Source organism: Cryptomeria japonica, chromosome 4 (genome assembly GCF_030272615.1).
Source record: "Cryptomeria japonica chromosome 4, Sugi_1.0, whole genome shotgun sequence".
Classification (NCBI taxonomy): Eukaryota; Viridiplantae; Streptophyta; class Pinopsida; order Cupressales; family Cupressaceae; genus Cryptomeria; species Cryptomeria japonica.
The window spans coordinates 591,204,987-591,225,896 of NC_081408.1; the positions used below are offsets into that span (position 1 = coordinate 591,204,987).

Genomic DNA, 20,910 nt, shown 5'->3' on the forward strand with positions numbered 1-20,910 from the left:
GGCTGCTTCAACGGTAGGCAAAATGAAGAAGGCACAAAAGAAACAGAGAATTGAAGGAGATATATCTACATTCACATCTGTCATGTCTTCCTCTTCTGTGCAATCCAAACCGATGAGTGTATCAAAACAGAGTGGAACACTGAACAACTTTTGGAAACCAGTAGAGAAACAACAGGTGGATGATGCAGTTGCTGATTTCTTTTACACAAGTGCTATTCCATTCAATGTTGCGAGAAATCCTCATTTCTGTAATGCAGTTCAGAAAATTGCAGAGTTTGGCAAAGGGTACACACCCCCAGGTTCAGAGGCTATGAGGACAACTCTTTTGTAGAGGTCAAAAGATAGAGTGACTGAAAAATTAGCTGATGTCAAAGCCACTTGGAAGGAAACAGGTTGCACTATATTGAGTGATGGATGGTCAGATATGTGTCAAAGGCCATTAATTAATGTTTTGGTGTCTTGTCCTGAAGGTGTTGTGTTTTTGAAAGTCATTGACACCATGAACCACAAGAAAACTTCAGAGTATATTTTTCAAATATTAGAGGAAGCCATTCTTGAAGTAGGGGTGGAAAATGTGGTTCAAGTGGTAACTGATAGTGCAGCAAATTGTGTGGGAGCTGGGAGGCTGATTGTAGAGAAGTACCCACAGATATATTGGAGCCCATGTGCAGCCCATTGTCTCGATTTGTTGCTTCATGACTTGGCTAAATTCCCATGGGTAAATGAAGCTATTCATAGAGGGAGAGTAATTGCAAATTTCATACAGAATCATCGTCTCACATGAGTATTTATAAGCAGCATGCACCAAAGGAATTGTTGAGGCTTTGTGAAACAAGATTTGCTTCATATTATATCACTTTGAAAAGAGTGGTTGAAGAAAAAGCAGCTTTGAGATCTGTTATTTGTTCCAATCAGTGGGAATGTTCAGTGCTTTCTAAAGGCCCTAAGGGGAAGAACATAGAGCAAATCATCCTAAACAGCAATTTCTGGGAAAGTGCAGCAAAAGTTTTGTTTGTATGTGAACCAATTGTCGATGTGCTTCGTATGGTTGATGGTGACACTCCTTGCCTTGGCATGCTTTATGAAAGCATGGACCGGTGTAAGGAATCTATTCAAAAAGCACTAAATAATGAAGAAGCAGAATATATGCAGACATGGGAGACAGTTGATTAAAGATGGAAAATGATGCACACACCTTTACATGCGGCAGCTTGCTTTTTGGAGCCTAAGTTGTTTGCTATTGATAGAAGGGGTGATAATGAAATCATGGCGGGGCTTTACCAAGCCATTAGCAGGTATGCACCAGATCCAGAAATTGCAGCACTAATCAGAGATCAAAGTTGGCAATACAAGAGAGGAGAAGGGATGTTTGGAGAGACAGAAGCCAAATATGACTCGCCACATATGCCTGGATATAGATGGTGAATCGCTTATGGATCATCAACTCCTGAACTGCAAGAGTTTGCTATTCGAAGTTTGAGTCAGGGAGCAAGTTCATCAGCTTGTGAGAGGAACTGGAGTTGCTTTGACCACATCCATTCCAAAAAGAGGAACAAATTGTTGACTAGAAAGTTGAGAGATCTTGTTTATGTTCGCAGCAATTTGAAATTGCTGATGAACAAATCAGCAAAGACCACTTCTTTAGAACAAACTCTTGAAGGCATACCAATGCCAGATGCAGATGAGCCTGACTTTGCAGATGATGAACTGAGTAGTGATACAGATAATGATGATTTGGCATCCCAACCAAGTGCTCTTGATGACTTAGAGTTATTTTAAAGTTCTGAAGTCTTTGATTGTTATTGTACCTTTTTGACAAAAGAACATCTTTGCAATCGTGAAAGCATATGTTTCCTATGGTTTATATTTTATAAATGTGTCATCTTTTTGTAATGATTTCAAATCTATTTATCAATGTTAAACTATTTAGGCAATTTTATAGATATATTACATATATTTATTAAAAAATTTATAAAATTACATATGCCGAATTTAATTCGAATTTTATACATTTCAAATTTTTTCCTCATCGAACTTCATTCGAATTTCAAAGCTGTCGAACTTCGAATTCAAATTCAAACCTGGTGACTTAGGTTCCCAATATGATTTGCTTAATCTTGTGTGTGTCATTGGTTTAAGCCTAAGTCGATTCAATCCTTGTGTTCTACTCAAACTCTTCAACCTATGCTTTGAGCCAAAAAGAGTGATTGTTTATTATCTGTTACAGGTTTTTGTTTTCAGCAAAATGACATAAAAATCTCTCTTCTTGAGCATAAGTGTTATTAAGCCTTGTGCCCTTACCTGAGAACTAAAAAGATAGGTGATGACTTAGTTTCTTTTCGTGATGTACATTCAAAACCCCAAAAATTAAATTGTATATATTGTAAAAATCTAGAGGTCATGTCCTTAGGTTCTAGGGTTTTGTTTTATTTTCTGTTACAGGTAGCTTCTTTTTTAAATTTGAAGATAAGCTTATCTTCACACCTTGTTCTGTTGTGTGTTACACTGAAAGATGAAGATTAAAATGCTAACAAACACTATTGCATATTATTCAATATTGGACTTGGCCTACATAATTTGCCAGCCCCATCCATCCCCATACCCTTCCTTTCAAACCAGTGATCAATTTTGGTTACTTTTTCCCAGGTAGTCATTAAATCAAATTTAAAAAATTAAAAGGTAAAAGGATGTAAAAAAGCCTAAGGAACAATTTAACAAAGTTTTAATCAATGTGATAATTTGTAAAAGTTGAAAGACTAGGACAATTACAGTTTTGCCTCTAAACAATATATATTAATTGCAAAATATATTTTCTTTTATCAAAACAGTTAATGTGATAATGATGCTTCCTCTTAATAAAGCCACTCTTAGTATTTCTTCTTTCCATATGAATCTCTGATCTGGAATGACGTATGAATTTTGTGTGGAAAGTTTGTTATTGTCCAAAGGAAAATAAAAAATGCAGAATGAATAAAAGGAAAGGAGAAAATGTAATTGCTACATTTGAAGATGATCAAACAACTAAAGAAGAAAAGCTAGGGTGTTGTGGTAGACAGAAGAAAGGTGACTGGAAATCAATCTTTTCTTCAATTTTTAATAATGTGTTTTTAAGTAACTTCTTTTTGTGGTCCCATCGAGCTTTATACTATAAGTGACTTAAATTAGACTTGAGGTTTCTTTCAGGTCTAGGGTCTAGAACCCTGGGTAACTTAAGAAAAAGGTATTACTGATGCATGTTTCACTAAAAGGTAAAAACTTTAATTTGAATTAAAGATAGACAAATTAAAAAATATTTATTAGAAGCTAATGTTCTACAAAGAGAATTTAATGGAAGTTTGTTCCTCCTAGATATCTTCAAAGAGCTATAATACAAACTAAAATACCCACTAGATATTGTACCAATATTTCTTAGTCAATCTCATAAATGGGTGTCAGGATTCATTCTGCATCAATGAACTAGTATTTTTAATACACCTATCTCTAGACTTTTGTGCCTTAAATTCTGAGATTTCAAATTATGAATAAGAATAAATATCATACCAATACCTGTTACAATGCCATAACTCAGCCACCTATGTGAATCATAGGCCTGTTTGGTGTTTTTGCTAAATCAAGCATGCCTGCATGAGCAGCTTTTTTCTTTTTGACCTGTCGATATTAGATAGCAATCAAGAAACAATATTAGCTACATGTTGATAATCTTGTAAAGAAAATTGAAAATTAAATAGTGTCCTTGAATGATCTTTGTTATAAGTATTAGTATCATGACTGTCAAATCAAACCTGCTACTCCTATTCTACTCAACATTGATCCAAAGAGTATGTGACAATTATAATATTTATTAAATATGCATAGAAGAAAAATTTATTCAATAAATAAACAATATAAAATATTGCAAAATTCATTATAGGAAAGACTAGAAACCAATTACAAAAAGACCAAAACTTTCCAAATAGATATATCTGCTTCATTAAGGCCTTGAATTTCATGTAAGAATAGCACATACCTTACGATCATCCAGAATAAACCTCAGTTAAATTTATATTCAAAGACCTACTTTGAATTTCTAAAGTAAGAAAGCAAACCTTTGTCTAATAAGCAAGAAATTGAAATATCCCACCCTGTTCTGGATATTTAATTTCTGATTTTTTTGTTTTTAGAATCTCTATTTTTTTATTTTTTTTTGTATGTAATGGAAATATAGGAAATAATAATGAAAATACTGAAATTACAACTCCTAGACCTTTTCATAAATAATCACACCACAAATCAGAATTAAATATTTGCTTAAATCTGAAATGATTACATACCCAGTTTGTGTGCTCTGTCTGGTACAAAGGCTCAGCAAGGAATAGCACTGTTTGAAATTATTTTAACTTCAGCCAATAATCAGCAATGACAGCAAATCTGTATAGCCTAGGGTTTAAACTAAAATCTGCAATTTTGTTGCCGTTGGGTCTGCTGATAATTCTGATCCAAATTTACTTCAATTTAAACCTAGAAACCCTACGATGGGTCCTTGAGATGAATCGGCCAGCCCTTGAATCGGTACGGCCAACAAGATGAATACGCAACACTACTAATCTGCAATCCATCCCCTTCCACTCTTCCCGCTGTTTTCCTCCTGTATGACTGATCAAAACTTATCAAACTAAATTCCAATGAAGCACAAGCACAACCCCTAAACTGGAGTTATCAGCAGGGTATTCTTGGGTGATCTTTAACACCTGCAAATACCATTCCTATTGAGGGATTTCGTCCTCAAAAAGCCATTGCTCTCAGTACAACCAGCAAACCCTTCTCAGCTCTTCTTTCATATATTTGCAAACAAGAATGAATTAATGAGCTCTCAAGAGCCCTTCCATAACCTTCTCAAAAACCCATGACTTGGAGGAAATGAAATGCACTATTATATTTCTTTTCATCACAATTAATCATTTAATGTAGTTGGTGCATCCATAAAGGCTTAATAAATGACTTTATAATCATTAAAATAACTAATGCAATTAATACTCCTTATATCCTCATTAATTTACTTAATAATATTGAAGTGAAAACTTTAATAAATTAATATTAATCATTGACTCCAATAAATGCCAATATCAGAACATTTAATTAACTTTGCCAGCTACTCAAGTATTACCATAGTGCCCTTGATCAACCAAGGTGACTTACTATATATAGTAAGTATGGACCCCAACATCCAAGTGACTTACTAAAAATATTAAGTGTCTATCAAATAGCTCTGAATGATCCCTAGAAGACAAATCCATGAACAAACTGATGAACTGAGCTGGAAAACACTAGAAAAGACACCAAAGTGTCAGCTGAAGAACACTAAATTACCCTCTTAAGAGCCCCATAATCACCACATTAGCCTACAGGGACCACTGATAATAGGCTAATCACTAAAAATAACTAATGCTTAGGAAGGTACAAAATTGGGGCCATACAGAAATAATACATTTGATGTCTGTCAACAACATTTTTATGCAAAGATATTGATTGAATGAAGTAGCATATCCCTGCTAATTAAGATGTTACAGCATAACATAGACCAATCAAGTATCAGCCTTACTGACCCACCCATGGATGGTGGCAATTAGGTGATTATATTCACATAATAGCATTTTGTTTCTTCTGTTAATAAGTACTTTATATGAGCAATAAGGGGTAATCAACATTAGCATGATCACAGCATCTCTTCTTAGATATTATAGCTTGCTCTGATCATCCAGTGGTGATCCTAGCAAGGTTTCTACCTCCTCGCATTCTTCTCCATCATACAAAAATGCTCTGCTATAAAATTTCCAATCCCCAAAATGGAAAGTGAAGTATAACTCCATTGTACTGTTCCTTTCTGATATTTTTTTGAGCTCTATAATTTTTTGTATTTCCTTAATGCCAAGACAAAATTGCAACACTAACGAACAATATGTAAATACAATTATCATTGATCAAACTTCTTGCATAGCAACTAATGCTAATATTGCAATGGACAACACACTCACAAACAACAAATTGATATTAGCTAATACTGATGTATATAGCTGCATACAGCCAACCCATATGCATTTGTAATTCAAAATTACATAGACAAACAAGCAACAGCACGTTCCAACTCATAGGACTATAGTAGCATTGATCAAGGCAAAATAGATTGGTAGGTATAAACAATATCATGAACTTAACTACTGTTATAAATATAATAATTGTTGATACAAAGTACTATTATAAATATAATAATTTTTGATACAAACTGCCATTATAAATGCTCATCACAATGATTGAGTACTATAGCAACACTGCAGAGGTGGTACTGTGGTAGCCGTACTGTGGCAAACTAGAAACTAAAAATAATTTGCAATCTTTTATGCACGACTATGATCCTTGAGTGAAACTGCCTCAAAGGGCAAAGGGTTTTCATCCATTTCTCTTACCTAGAAACCAAGAGGGCTTTTGTCCATCAAATTCCAACACTCCAACGGTTTTCATCCTCAAGAGAAAAGATGAACATAATTTCTCAAGCTCTGAAAAAGGGTTTGATTTCAATAAAAACTAAATTATTTTATTTGAATAATTGTCTTCCTTTAATAGACTCCACTTTCAGCCCCCTTCAATCTTAATTCTCTTTTTCCTCTGAAAATTCACTCCAAATTTGTTCACTTAAAACACACAAAGAAAATATTAGATAAAGGCTTATTATGTCCCATATAGACGATCCACTTAATAATAATATTAATATAAAGTTGTCATTTTACAATGGTTTTAAGTAAATTTAATAGGTCTAGCTTAAAATATTGTTATTAAATTGTTTTCCTATCCCTTATCCTACAGGAAGAAAAAAAAGCGCTACAGGTCTCTCAATTATTTTAATTCTAAAAAGGAAACATGACATCAAGCAAGATATAAAACAGAAAAAACTATTGATTGTTTAATGTGTTAAAATCCTGTACATGGTTGGGGTTGGGGGCCTAGCTTGATTGGCAAGAGCTTCCAGTGGTAAAGCACAAGGTCACGAGGTCTAGTCTCCCCCTAACCCACGTGGTACTGGAGGACGTGTTGCACCAGCATCACCAGTCACGTTAAAAATTTTACCCGGCGCACTGCAGTTTATTAGGGGGTGCTATACCCAATTCCTGCAATCTAAAAAAAAAAATCCAGTACATGGTTTGTAACTTCTGCAATCTAGGGATTGATATTATTTCAGAATTCAAATTCCATACAGCATTTCAGGGAAACAAACATGTAAATGTTTGCATACAATAGCAGTTCAGGGTAAGCAACGTATCTCCTCTCAATTAAAAACAAGTATAGAGCTTTACATATACGCAAAACATACCCTTGTGTAAACTTGCAAATTAACAGCTAGGTGGAGGAATGCTCCCTGTCAAAAATTGTTATGAGCTGATTGTGTACTCCCAATCCCTATCGCCAAACACTCTATGGCGATTTCCCCCGAATTCTACACAGGCAATGCAAATAAAATACTGGCCACGATGACTATTGGAGATTGTTGTTGCAAGCTACAATACTATGAAGTCTAGAGCCATGATGTTGGGCAGACCACGTTCTTCTGAAAATCGTGCATTATAGAAGCAAGGAAACTTGATGCCAAATCAGCATATGATCATTTTGAAACCTGTGAACTGTTTCTTTAACATCAGAACCTATATTTAGAATGCTTGTATCACCAATTCGGGTTATGAACTCTCCAATCCTGCTGACCTAGGGCTGTGTCTAGACCAGATAGCCTAGGGGTATCGTCCTACGGTTTGAGCTCAAAAGTTTGATGCACAGAAAGTTACGGTAATGAGAAATAATAAGAAGAATGCGTGAATGAACGGTCTCCCTGATCAATTTCCTTTTTATCTCCTTTTGCTTCCATCGACATGTTCCTAATATATATTTTATGTCCCAACCTTTGGGTTTGAAATATGCCACCCCAACATGAAGTCCCCCAAGTCAAAATATTTAACTTAAGCTTATATTAAGCCTTTAAAATAATTAAATATGGATCATTAAATACTTTAGCTTTGACCCTTTCATATTTAATTACTGACTTATTCCCTTATTAATAAAAATTCACTCTAGCCTTCGGGAATAAAAATAAAGGCTAGCAAATTATCATCAATTGAGTGCTAGGAAGGTGGGGACATTACATTGAGTGAACTTTTTTCTGTGTTGCACAAGGACAATTGGTTGTTGATTGCTACTCCACCATTATTAAAAGGAATAGAAAAAATCCTTCCTTGTTTTAAGGTGAACTAACAATGTTGACCTTTTCATAAGAGAAATTTATTTAAATTATTCAAGTTGATGGTAGTACTTCCTCAGTTGACTGTCAGGATTTATTTTTTAAATTTTAGGGCCAGAAATCCCATAAGGGATGCTGACCGGTAATGATAAGATGATTGATCAGTGGTTCCACAAGGGGTAGTGCCAATGAATGACAAAGTCTTTCAGCAAACAGTCCTACAACCCATGTCACCAATGAATGACTAAGAGTTGTAACCAGCAATCCCACAAAGGACTATGCCAAAGAATAACTAAGACTCTCAAGTACCAAACCCCCATATTGTCGCAAACTCTTATGCAGCAATCTCTCAAGGGATGATAGCAGCTATAGGCCAAAGGTAGTGCAAGAGATGGTTGTACACTATTGGCCACCAAAAGGATGGGAGTAGACTCTAAGGCAGAAATCTTGTATGGAATGGTAGCCAACTCTTTGCTAGTAATCCTATAAAAGGTGGTAAGAAAACTTGAAAGAACTATTGAATCTTACGGAAATGATAGCAGTACATTTTTTTTTTGTGAAATCACATTTGATACAATTTGGAAAAATAGTTGGGTGATGCATACAAGGTTGGCTAGAGTCTCAAATTAGTTATGACACGTGCTGAGAAACACTATGGGACACTGCTCTATTGCAATGGCTTTATGCTAAATCACTAGGTTCTTAAGTTAGGACCTCATCACCGTACTTCATAAGACAAATCTTGGTCTAGACATGGATCCAGCTTATGTTTTGTCTAGGCAATGAATCTATCCTAGAAGCATCCAAGGCACGGGTCCATCTAGGTTCACCAAGGCACGAATCCTGTTAGTTTTTGGCAATCAGATTAGCAGTAATTAACAGAAAATAAGAATGCAAGGTAAAGTAAACACATAACAGCATGACACACAAGAACACAGCAGTACCCTGGGAAAACCTCCCTCTTGGAGGTGAAAAACCCAGCAAGAATATCTCAGATCCGATTAATAATAGGCGCAGAAATAGATTACAATTTAACCCTTCTAGAGCATAACATAAAGTAACTTGTCTGATTTACAATTCCGATCAGACTTAATGGAATCGACTCTAGCACAAGAATTCAATACCCTGTAGCAGATTTGGCAGCCTGAGCAGGTTTGGCAGCCTTAGAACAACTTCAACAGACCTAGAATGATATTTGCCCAATTAGGAGAACAATTCGTTGACTGAGAGGTCTAATTCGCTGCCTTAGAACAATGCAGAAGTAACTTGCAGATGATGATCACTGTTAGGTAGTTCGCACATAGCAGAGATAGAAATATTCACTTGATAGATTGATGACTTGTGATCCTCAAGTCATCTCACATATATATGAATTCAAGTCTACACTAAACCTTGGTCGGCCTTATTTAATTTTGGCACCAAGTTAAGATTAAATTCAAATGCCTTTCATATGATATTACAAGTTACATGAATAGGTCTTGACCTATTTTGTGTTTACAAGTTACACATATGTAATTCGCCCAAATAGGGTCTGCCCTAATTCAAATTACATAATATCCCAAATAGGCCCATACACAATAAATTTTAAGGCCGAAGGCCACATTAAAATTTACCAAGCTAGGTCGGCCCAATCAAGGGATACAACCTAGCTACATTTTCAACACTCCCTGTTAGCTAGGGAGGATCCCTTGATCAATCAAATCACATCGTGACTACTACCATGGCTACTCCCATAGGATGAACAAACTCATCATGGAATTTCATCCATGATACCCACCATGCCTACTCGCATAGGGTGAAATGAGGGCTCTAACCTCAGACTTCTCCCAGAGAAGAATACAACACCACCATGCCTACTTGCAGAGGGTGGAACAAGGGCTTTCACCTCAATCTTCTCCCGGAAGATTGCCTTAACTGAGGGCTTTCACCTCAATCTTCTCTCGGAAGATTGCCTTAACCAAGGATATGGCTTCCTCTAAAGCTAAAACAAGCTCCCTTTGAAGCTCCTTCTGACATTTGCTTCCTATTAGAAAAGGAAGTCTTCATTTGACTTATGTTCCTTCTGAGGAGTTCCTACGACAACTTCTGTAGAGGAAGCAAGAGAAGTCCCCATTTTGCAATCCTAAGCAAAATGACCAAACTTATTACAATTAAAGCACTGGATGTGAGATAAGTCGTTCCTTTTTGCTTTAGGAGCAGAATCAAAACCTCTGTCTCTATCCCACTTTCTTCCTTTACCTTTCTCCATATGCGAAACAAGAACTTGATTTTCCACATCATAATGATCACGCTCAAGTCCTCTTGCAATTAGTCGTGACTCTTCTTGTAAACAATCTGTCCTCAAGCGATCAAACTGTGGAAGTTCAATCCTTGCGCTGATTCCTTGAATGACTGCTCCCAAGATGATGGAAGACCATTGAGAGCCAACATGGATAGGTCGCTATCTTCAACAACTTTCCCAATGGAAGAGAGCTGATCCTTCAGATCAGAAATCTTCTTGAAGTATGCAGCTACACATTCTTCTTTTGCCATCTTGATGTGGTGAAGCTGCTGCTTCAACGATAGGATGCAACTGCTGTTGTTGATCTCATTTATCTTCTCCAAGGTGTTGAACATTTCTTTTGTTGTCTTTATCTTGGCAATGAGAGGCACGATATGATCCTTGACGGAATCCACTATTATCCTTTGAGCTTGAAAGTCTTTCTTTCTCCGAGCTTCCTTTTCTCCTTCAACTGAGGGCTTGGAAGACTCTTTGCTGATGAACTCAGAGAGATCATTCAATGCCATCATGATTCTGAATTTCCTTGTAGTGAAATTGGATGCACCATCCAATCTATCTTCAGCTCTAATGTATGATGCCATGCTTACTGAAGAATGGAATGATAGACTGAGGATGAAGACTTCCCGATAATCTGATCACAGTTAGTACGAACTTGGCTCTGATACAATGTTAGTTTTTGGCAATCAGATTAGCAGTAATTAACAGAAAATAAGAATTCAAGGTAAAGTAAACACATAACAGCATGACACACAAGAACACAGCAGTACGATGGGAAAACCTCCCTCTTGGAGGTGAAAAACCCAGCAAGAATATCTCAGATCCGATTAATAATAGGCGCAGAAGTAGATTACAATTTAACCCTTCTAGGGCATAACACAAACTAACTTATCTAATTTACAATTCCAATCAGACTTGATGGAATCGCCCCTAGCACAAGAATTTGATACCCTGTAGCAGATTTGGCAGCCTGAGCAGGTTCGGCAGCCTTAGAACAACTTCAGCAGACCTAGAATGATATTCGCCTAGTTAGGAGAACAGTTCGCTGACTGAGAGGTCTAATTCGCTGGCTTAGAACAATGCAGAAGTAACTTGCAGATGATGATCGTTGTTAGGTAGTTCGCACATAGCAAGGATAGAAATATTCGCTTGATAGATTGATGACTTGTGATCCTCAAGTCATCTCACATATATATGAATTCAAGTCTACACTAAACCTTGGTCGGCCTTATTTAATTTTGGCGCCAAGTTACAATTAAATTCAAATGCCTTTCATATGATATTACAAGTTACATGAAAAGGTCTTGACCTATTTTGTGTTTACAAGTTACACATATGTAATTCGCCCAAATAGGGTCTGCCCTAATTCAAATTACATAATATCCCAAATAGGACATACACAATAAATTTTAAGGCCGAAGGCCACATTAAAATTTACCAAGCTAGGTCGGCCCAATCAAGGGATACGACCTAGCTACATTTTCAACAAATCCATCTAGGTTTCCTCAAGATACAATCCTTGTTATCCTAGGCAAAGTTGTCATGGTAAATTTGGACCTTTCCATTGGAATTCCTAAGTGTTGTGACCATTTCACACAACACCCCATCACAAATGGGTGGGGACCCATCTTTTTCACTTTTAGTCTTAAGGTTTGCTAGGTTAGTTTGTTAAGTCTGGTCCTTTGAGTGATTGAGTCTGAAATCGATGGCTCATATAGAGACTTGAGATCGCCTATTCACATCTCTTTGATGAGAGTCGAGTGTAGATTTTGCTTAGATAGGGTATTTCCCTTTGGACTGATTACCTTTAGTTTGATTTGAAAGGATGAATTAGGGCACTTTATTACTCCACCCGATGCATCAAAGTGATTTCATCTCTTTGAGAATTTTGAAAAGCAAACCTTCCTTGGCAAAGAATGATTACATCTAAATTTGTCCCTTGTCCTTGCAAAAGTTTGACTTAAGCATCAAATCCATCCCTACTCCTAGCAAATCAGCAACATAAGAGATTACAATCTGTCCTTGGGCAAGGCAAATCGGCGACTTAAGGATTTTGATCCGTCCCTTGACCAACCAAATCAGCAACTTAAGGATAAGATTCGTCCTTTCTCTTGCCAAATGAGCGACTTAAGGAATTCGACCTATCCCTTGCCTTCTCGAATCAGCGACTTAAGCAATTCTACACGTCCTTTGATCATTGGAAAGAGCGACACAAGCATGAAGATGTCCCTGGACTAATGAAATCAGTGACTTAAGGATTCAAGGCCTCCTTACCTTAGTGAAATGTGTGACTTAAGCAAAACAAAGTGTCCCTACCTCTTGCAAATCAGCGACTTAAGATATCAAGGCGTCCCTTGACCAAGTAAATTAGCAACTTAAGAGATTAAACTCATCCTTGGACCATGCAAATGAGCAACTTTAGATATTAATCCTGTCCTTGGACAATGAAAAGGTGCAACATAAGGATTTGATTCCCCTCTTAGCAAATGAAAGGACAAAATTTTAAGTATTAAGAGCTGTGATTTGAATCAAGGCGATCTCCAAAGGCCCCCACCACATTTAATGATAAACGTTTATTTCGATTTTGAATTCAAATTCAAGTCGGCCTTGGGAAATCAGTTGCAAAACATTTAATGATGGTTGTGAAGTCATCTAATATGAAGAGGCACAATTCTTCTTCAAGCAACTATATATTGTGTTTGATCATTTCATTTGATCAAACACAAAATAGAATGGCATTCATCAGCAGATCTGATTCAAGGCAAAAATGCATTCCTTTCATCAGCGATTTCAAACTTGAAGACAAAACAATTATTGAAGGTGGCAAAATCGATCACTGTCAACAGCAAGCAAATTCATCTTTAAGGCCAGTGATTGTGACCTTGATCAAATATCGTCATAATCACCATTGCAGATCACACCGAACTACCTCATAAGGAAGGCGATTTTGACAAAGGGAACACAGCGAATCCACTATTCAAGACAGCAACATTATACCTATCAACATTCAGTGATTCCACCATTTGTTCAAAGGTGAATTCACTTGAAAGGCATACAATTTCGTCAAAAGAACAGTCAAATTAATATATCAGTTTGTTTTGAAATATCTGCAGGTCTGAAATGAGGCTCATTTCATCATTTTTTACCCAAAATCAGACCTAATTTTATGACTGATCCAAGCTTCTTATTCATTGCCTTCACAAAGCTTTTGTTTAGGATGCTTTAATTTAACGCATTTCAGGTTATCTTTGAGCATTTACAAGAAGTTATTATTAGCTTAAATGATCATATTCAGCTAAGGGTTAGAAATGTAACCTAGGGTTTTAGGCGATATTATGAGATTTTGATGAATTATCATCCTAGGCCTAGGATTCTTAGCCTAGGTGATTGATTTTTACTTGTGAGAAAATATCATACCATGAGACTAACTAAAACAACTCTCACAGGTAGAGAATGGCAAGAGCGCAACACGCCCTCATCAAGGAGGGCTCAAAAGGAGACATGATGGAGTCCAAGATCGCATCACTTTGGGGCAATGTAGGAGATGCCAACCTTGGCCACATCAACATGAAGAAATTTCAAGGACGCTATACACCACCAAGCCTGCCGAGTATTCCAAGGTGATGATCGAGAGTGGCATAGTGAAAGCGGCAGACTTCCCTCCAGCAGCGCAATGCAATGAGTTGATCGTTGAGTGTGCTAGACACTACGATGCGAACAAGAGGATGATAGTGGCACCTGACGGTCGAGAGCTCGCCTACCTTTCAGAGGAAGCTATTAGTGAAGCTTTTCACATACCTAAGTTCAGCGGCATGATCTACAAGACAAAGGAAACAGCACAGGTTGTTCATGATAATGACGCCGACAAATGCCTGGAGATAATTAACAAGTATTGGCTATTGAAGAGTAGGCCTAGGATAGCCAAGATGCCAACCAAGCTTCACAAGATTGACTTTAAAGAAGAATCCAATGATGTGATCACATTGCTCAACCGAATCATGGAAACTCCTCATGATTATCAGTTTGAGAGTTGGATGTTCTACTTCATAGAAATTATACCAATGGAAAGAATCAACTGGTCAAGGATTATTAGCAACAACATTGATATATAACTCAAGAGGCTTGAACGAACTAAGACTTTCTACATGAGTTCATACATCATATATTTGCTTGTCACGGCCCATGAACATGCAGGATTAATTTATAGAGGTCCAATCGGTACAAGATCTGGGGAATTGAAAGCATGTGAATCCTATACACAATTGCATTCCCACAACAAGACAAATTATAGAAGAGTCAACGATGCCTTCACTATGCACATCACAAGAACATTGCAAGGTGGCATTCATCAAAGACTATCCCTATAGGCAAAAGAGCTAGGAGAGAAGTTTGGTGCTTGGTTCATCCAGTTTCCCAAGTTCACCTACATACGAGTGCAGGGATGCTCCTACCTACCTTACATGCTACCAAGGTATCCTATCGACAAGTTGATATTGTTTGAGTTGGTGAGACAGTTGATGGGGTATAACAAGGTACAAAAGAACCAACACAAGACAAGGATTCCATTTCCCATTTCAATTAGACAATCAGTAAAAGTGTGTCCATCCTTACAGGTAGATGAGAAGATGGATGAAGAATTGAAGTCTCTTTTTCTAATCCCATACTTTACTAGAGACAGCTTCGATCCTTATGGCAGCATCAAGAGATCGAATGAAAGAAGGCATAAGCATAAGATACAACTAGAAGATCATTTCACGAATGCAAAAGATGATTTAGACATACAGAAGAGAATGTACTCAAGGTTATCAATTGACATTATCAGAGCACCCAAGATTTTCAACATCCCCAATCAAACACAAGACAGTGGAAGGTGTCTCCTACCTACATATGACCAAGAGAAGAACAAAGAGGTGAAAGTCAATTGGATTGAGGTAGAGAGCACCGACTTGAGAGACTTGATGAAACTGATTCTATCAAACACAAGACAATGGGTAGATGCTCAAACTCATATGTTGAAAGATCAAGGCATTCAGGCGACATTTGAATTGATGGGAGATGTTGAGTCTTCTGATAGTAAGGCAAAAAGCGAAAGTCAGAGTAGAAGAACCACCCAATCAGCCAATTCCAAAGGATCCAAAAGGAAATAGATCAATAAAAAAGAGCCTCTGAAGAAGAAGCATAAGTCAAGACATCGCCCTTCCACTAGTACTTCTTTCGTGCATGAAATTGAAGCGAATCAAGCCATTGTCCAGGAAGATCACCCATCTAGAGAAAGCAATGATCATGGAACGCACGAGTCCATGGAATCTACAATAGCAAGACAAACAAAGGAAAACTACCATTGAGTCAAGACAAGGCAATCCCACCTAAGCCGGTCAATGACAAGGTAGGTGATGATGCATATGTGAATGTTGAAGATGAAGATCAAGAAGTTACATCTCCACCCCGAGAAGATCAACAATTGAACAAAGTACAAGTCGGAGAAGAGAGATCAGCTATCCCTGCATGGCTTAGAGAGAGATTAACACAAGAAGTGGTAGAAGAAGAGGATGATCCCATTGATCTAGGCAGCTACTTGGATAGACATTAGGAAACAGAAAAGAAAAGAGCAACTAAGATATCAAAGATGACAAGAGATGGTGAAGGATCCAGGATAATTCAGATTGCCACTCCAAGAGTAGACAAACCCAAAGATGAGATCATAGTCGAGAAATATGATTTGGAGACTATCAATCTAGGTCCTCCTACCACTGATCAAGCATTGGATGATATGAACGACACAATGAAGACAATTCATTACATGCTTAGGCTAAAAGTAGAGAAGAATAAGAAGCTAGAGAAAGAAAATAGAGTATTGAGAAGTCATCTTCAGCAGCTCAAGCTACCATTGAGACAACATGATCCATCGACCATGCTTCCTCCATTAACTCCATCGGACGCAGTTGATGATTTTGATAAAATGAAAGCCTCAACACAATTGATGGATACATGGATCAATAAGACTTATAAAAGGGCAAAGGCATTCATAAGAGAGTTAGTGAAGATATTTGATAGAGCTATGGCAATCATTGAAACAACTCAAACACTAAAGGTGGCATATGACACTTTTGTCTACACCAAGGACTTCACCATACCTATATTGCAAGTAATGAAGAAGACACCAAGGCAAATACTGATGAGCAAAGGGATATTGAAGGATGGACAATCACCTAATTTCCAGAAGTGGTGTAATTTGCTTCGCATGAGAAGACTTGTTTTTTAAGACATTAGTGGTGGATGCATTCAAGTTGATCAGATGGTTAATTTGATACATGACAAGATTTTAGAAGTGGCTGATATCATTCTTGAGAAGAAGAAGGCTAAAGGAATGGATATTGTTGTTGAAGAGCTAACTGAGAGAGTGAAGGCTATTTTCTTTGGAGCAAATGGTGTACCTTCTGAAAAACAACTGGACGACGTCCACTCATTCACCGTACTTGCTAGCAACACAAGAAACTTTGCGCCAAATTGGGAGACAACCTTCGCCTCAAGCTTGGATGAGGTTAGTTATTTGGAAGAACTAAAGAACCTACCTACAGTTCCAATAAGTTAATTACTGAGATTGAATCAATGACAACCAGATTCGTTGAGTTTAACAAAAGAGAAAAGGATAAGGGCAACAAGATTCTAGAAGATAGTTTTTTGTGATCCTATGTGGCATCAAATTTTCCTATTGGAGGATTTTTCCTCGTATTTTGTGCCAAATGGATGTCACATTCCCATTGGCTGATTTTTAATATCTTGCAATAATTAGGTATTTTAGTTACAAACCTGTTGTGACGTTTTCACACATCGCCCCATTGCAAATGGGGACCCCTGTTTTTTGCTCATTTTTGCTCGTTTTCGCTTTGCTTTTTAGGGTTTTGGTTTGGATCCAGTCGCTTTTGAGAGCTTTTTGAATTTCCTTTTCTAGAATGCAAATTTTGAATGCAATGAATTCGCCAGAATGGTCTAATTTTCAATTGGAATGTTGATGCAAAGCTTAAATTTGTCTAAGTGTTGATGATGAAATGTGAATTTTTGTCCAATTGAATATTTTTGACCAAATTTTGACATTTTTGATTTTTGATCCTAGGCATCTCAAATGATTTGTTTTCGCCTTGTGAAGTGTTAAAATGTGTAAAATCATGTTATTTTGGCCTGTAGGAGCAAAATCGCTCCTGTCCCTCAGTGAAGGACGGGAGCTCGTTTTCAAATATTTTACTATTCCTGCAGGGTCAAGATGAATTACGAATTGGAAGTGATGGAGAAAGGCGAGATCTTTCCATTGAATATAAATTGAAGATTTTCATGAGCACAGAAATGCCTCCAGGGGAAAAATCGCTCCTGTCCCTCAGTGAAGGACCGGAGCTACAATTCAAATTTCGCCTTGTCCTTGCAAGATTTCGAAGACTTAATGATTTGAGGACGTCCAAAGGAAGATGCTTTGCCAAATGAATATAATTTGAGATGCAAAAACGAAGGAGAATGACCTATATTGACCAAATCGCTCCTGTCCCTCTCCAAGGGACCAGGGCGAGGTACCTTGTAGCTCTCGTCCCTCTCCCAGGGACCAAAGCGATTTCCTTCATTATGCAAAATCCAGACAAAGGTCAAGGCAAGATTACGTTCAAAAACAAGGAAAAACATGAGATAAATGCGTTGAATATAAATTGAAGATTTTTGGGACGTCCATAACAGTGCTAAATGCCTAGTTCGCTCCTGTCCCTCAGGAAGGGACCAGAGCGATTTTTGATATAATTGATTTTCTTGCAAAGTTACAAACAATGTCAAGGCATGAACGAATAGAGTGAAGAAGGACGAGTTCGTTGAATATAAACTCGGAACCTGGCAAGGTGAGATAAAGGCTACAAAAGGAGGATCGCTCCTGTCCCTCTCCAAGGGACAAGGGCGATACAAGGATGATGTTGCTTCCTACGCAAGTTCAAAGACGATCCAAGTTAAGTCAAGGTGGCGAGGGACACTTCAAGACTTTTTTTTAGCAAGCACAAACATTCAAAGGCCGTCGCAATGATGAAATTCGCACCCTATAGCCTAGATCGCTCCTGTCCCTCAGGAAGGGACCAGGGCGATGTTGAATGCATTGGTCATTTCATGCAAAATTTACGTAAGGACAAGACTTCGCAATGTTTTAGAGGGTCCAAGGCATCGTATGAAGATAATTCGCAAGGGTTTTCAACATCCAAACATCGCCAAACAATGTAAAAGCCTCCCATCGCTCCTGTCCTTTGGACAAGGACCAGGGCGATCTTATCAAAACACTCACGTTCCTTCAAGATCAAAGCAAAACGAGGTTAGGAAGAGCGAAGGACGGCGTCTAGAAGACATTGCAAAGGAGATCAAAGTGTAAAGTTGCCAAGGTCAAGGAAAAGGACATGGATCGCTCCTGTCCCTCTCCAAGGGACAAGGGCGATGACCCATTAAAATGACCAAACACATAATGAAGACAAATGAATCAAGCGCAAAAGGAACAAGTAAAGTATGTTATTCGCCAACAATGAAAGATCGAAATTAAAAGATGCAAGATGAACGTGAAAAACATGGATCGCTCCTGTCCTTTGGACAAGGACCAGGGCGATATGCACTTAAAAGACACCCATATGCGCACACAAGGCAATCAAATTCGAAAGACCATCGAGATGATCGATTTTCAACGTGGAGATGAAGGAGTTGGACGTAAGAAATGCAAAAATCGAGACCAAAGTCATGGATCGCTCCTGTCCCTCTCCAAGGGACCAGAGCGATGAGGTACGTCCCTTTGTTTTCCAGTTTTGGCGTCAAAATAAACAATTCGAATTTTCCTCAAATGATAAATCGATTTAAAAATTGAATATCCATTTTATTTAGCATTTAATATGGCGTTATCTTTTATTAATTATTTTTTGCCTTTATTTAAAAATCGAAATTCACATTTAAAAAAACGCAAGGCATTTATAATTAATTAATTAATTAATAAAAATCGATTTGGAGCGCTCAATTAAGCAAGTCGGCCTTGTTATTTTATTGAAAATCATTTAAAAAATGGTTTTATTTATTCAAGTCGGCCAAAGTGGGTAAAAGGTGTGAAGCGCTATATAAGGGGAGTGGAAATTTTCATTTTCACATAATCATTTTTACCTTTCTTCATGCGAATTGAGGAGAGGCGAATATAGTGCGAAGTGTGTTCAAAGGTGGTGCGAATTCAAACCAAGGGTGGCGCTTAGTTATCAAAGGGTGGTGCGAATTTGAAGACCACACCAAATGCGAACTTGAGGATACATTAAGGCGAATTTGCTAAAGACTTGGAGGATTTGTTTGAGCGATTTGTCAAGGGCAAATTTGAAGATCATTTAAGACCACGTCTAAGGCGATACTTGAAGATCACATTGAAATCCAAAGGTGGCGAAGTCGATTTTGAGGAGACCACATTGAAGACTATTTTACTCCTCCAATTTTGCCTAGGCAAATTTTTCTCATTTGCATTCTAGAGTTAGCTCTCTCCTGAGGTATGGCGATATTGGTTTTATTGTCTTGATTTTGAATTGTTCATCGTCATTTCCTTAATTTTGAATTTTGGAATTTTGTTTTGCCTTAGCTCAATCGTTTTTTAGGAAATAATTAATAAAGGACTTATCATTAAGTTTCCTAAAATTTGCTCTCTAATTTACGCTATGTATTGCTAAATCATATTACTAATTCTGAAATGTTGTGTAGGCATCAAATGGAGATCTCTTCAAGGAAAATCAAGCCGGATCAAGGACGGTCTTCGCCAGGACGATCAAGCCAGGACAAGGGCGAACTCTTTCAATCCAGTGTTCCAAGGCGAGGTACATCATCTTCCTGCACATCAAGGACGCAAGGAGTTAGAACAAGGGCTCGTTGAAGAAGTAAATAGTCCCAGATGAATTAATTAAAGCAAGCTTCTCAACAACATCAAGTTGAATATCTACCAAGTTCCAAGTGTCAAATGAGGTGGCGTCCTAGTCATCATTTCTCCAATCAGTGAAGTCCATCTCAGCATGTCCAGATTCAATGTACTTAACTCATGGAAGGTGGCACAAACTCCGATGTACCTACCCCGGCTATCCATTGGTCGATTTTTCTAAAAGGGACATGTGTCCAAGCAATACAATTATTTCATTGGTCAAGCATTAAATGTTATGTAATGGTTGTAACAAACCCTAATTAGGGTTTTCATTGTAAAATCTTGGCCATTGATCTTGAATTGATCTAAGCCATCAAATTGTATTGTGGGCACTATATAAGCCCAGGCATTTCATTTGTAAAATATAATTTAGAATTAGAGAGAGATAGTATAGAAATAGTTGAAAGTAGTTAGTAGATAGAGAGTAGAATA

General features: G+C 37.5%; 1 protein-coding gene across 4 annotated transcripts in view; it reads right to left on the minus strand.

The window, feature by feature from the left end:
• LOC131078635 (GTP 3',8-cyclase, mitochondrial) overlaps positions 1-20,910 on the minus strand; it is a 155,847-nt gene that overhangs the window by 66,778 nt on the left and 68,159 nt on the right. For 3 of the 4 annotated variants that reach the window (XM_058016403.2, XM_058016395.2, XM_058016391.2), the window contains one exon: positions 3,547-3,648. In XM_058016403.2, coding sequence (XP_057872386.2) covers positions 3,565-3,648 — 84 coding nt within the window. In that variant the 3' untranslated portion in view covers positions 3,547-3,564. Of the gene's footprint in view, positions 1-3,540; positions 3,649-20,910 lie in introns of all 4 variants that reach the window. The other variant, XM_058016396.2, reaches the window with a different exon arrangement.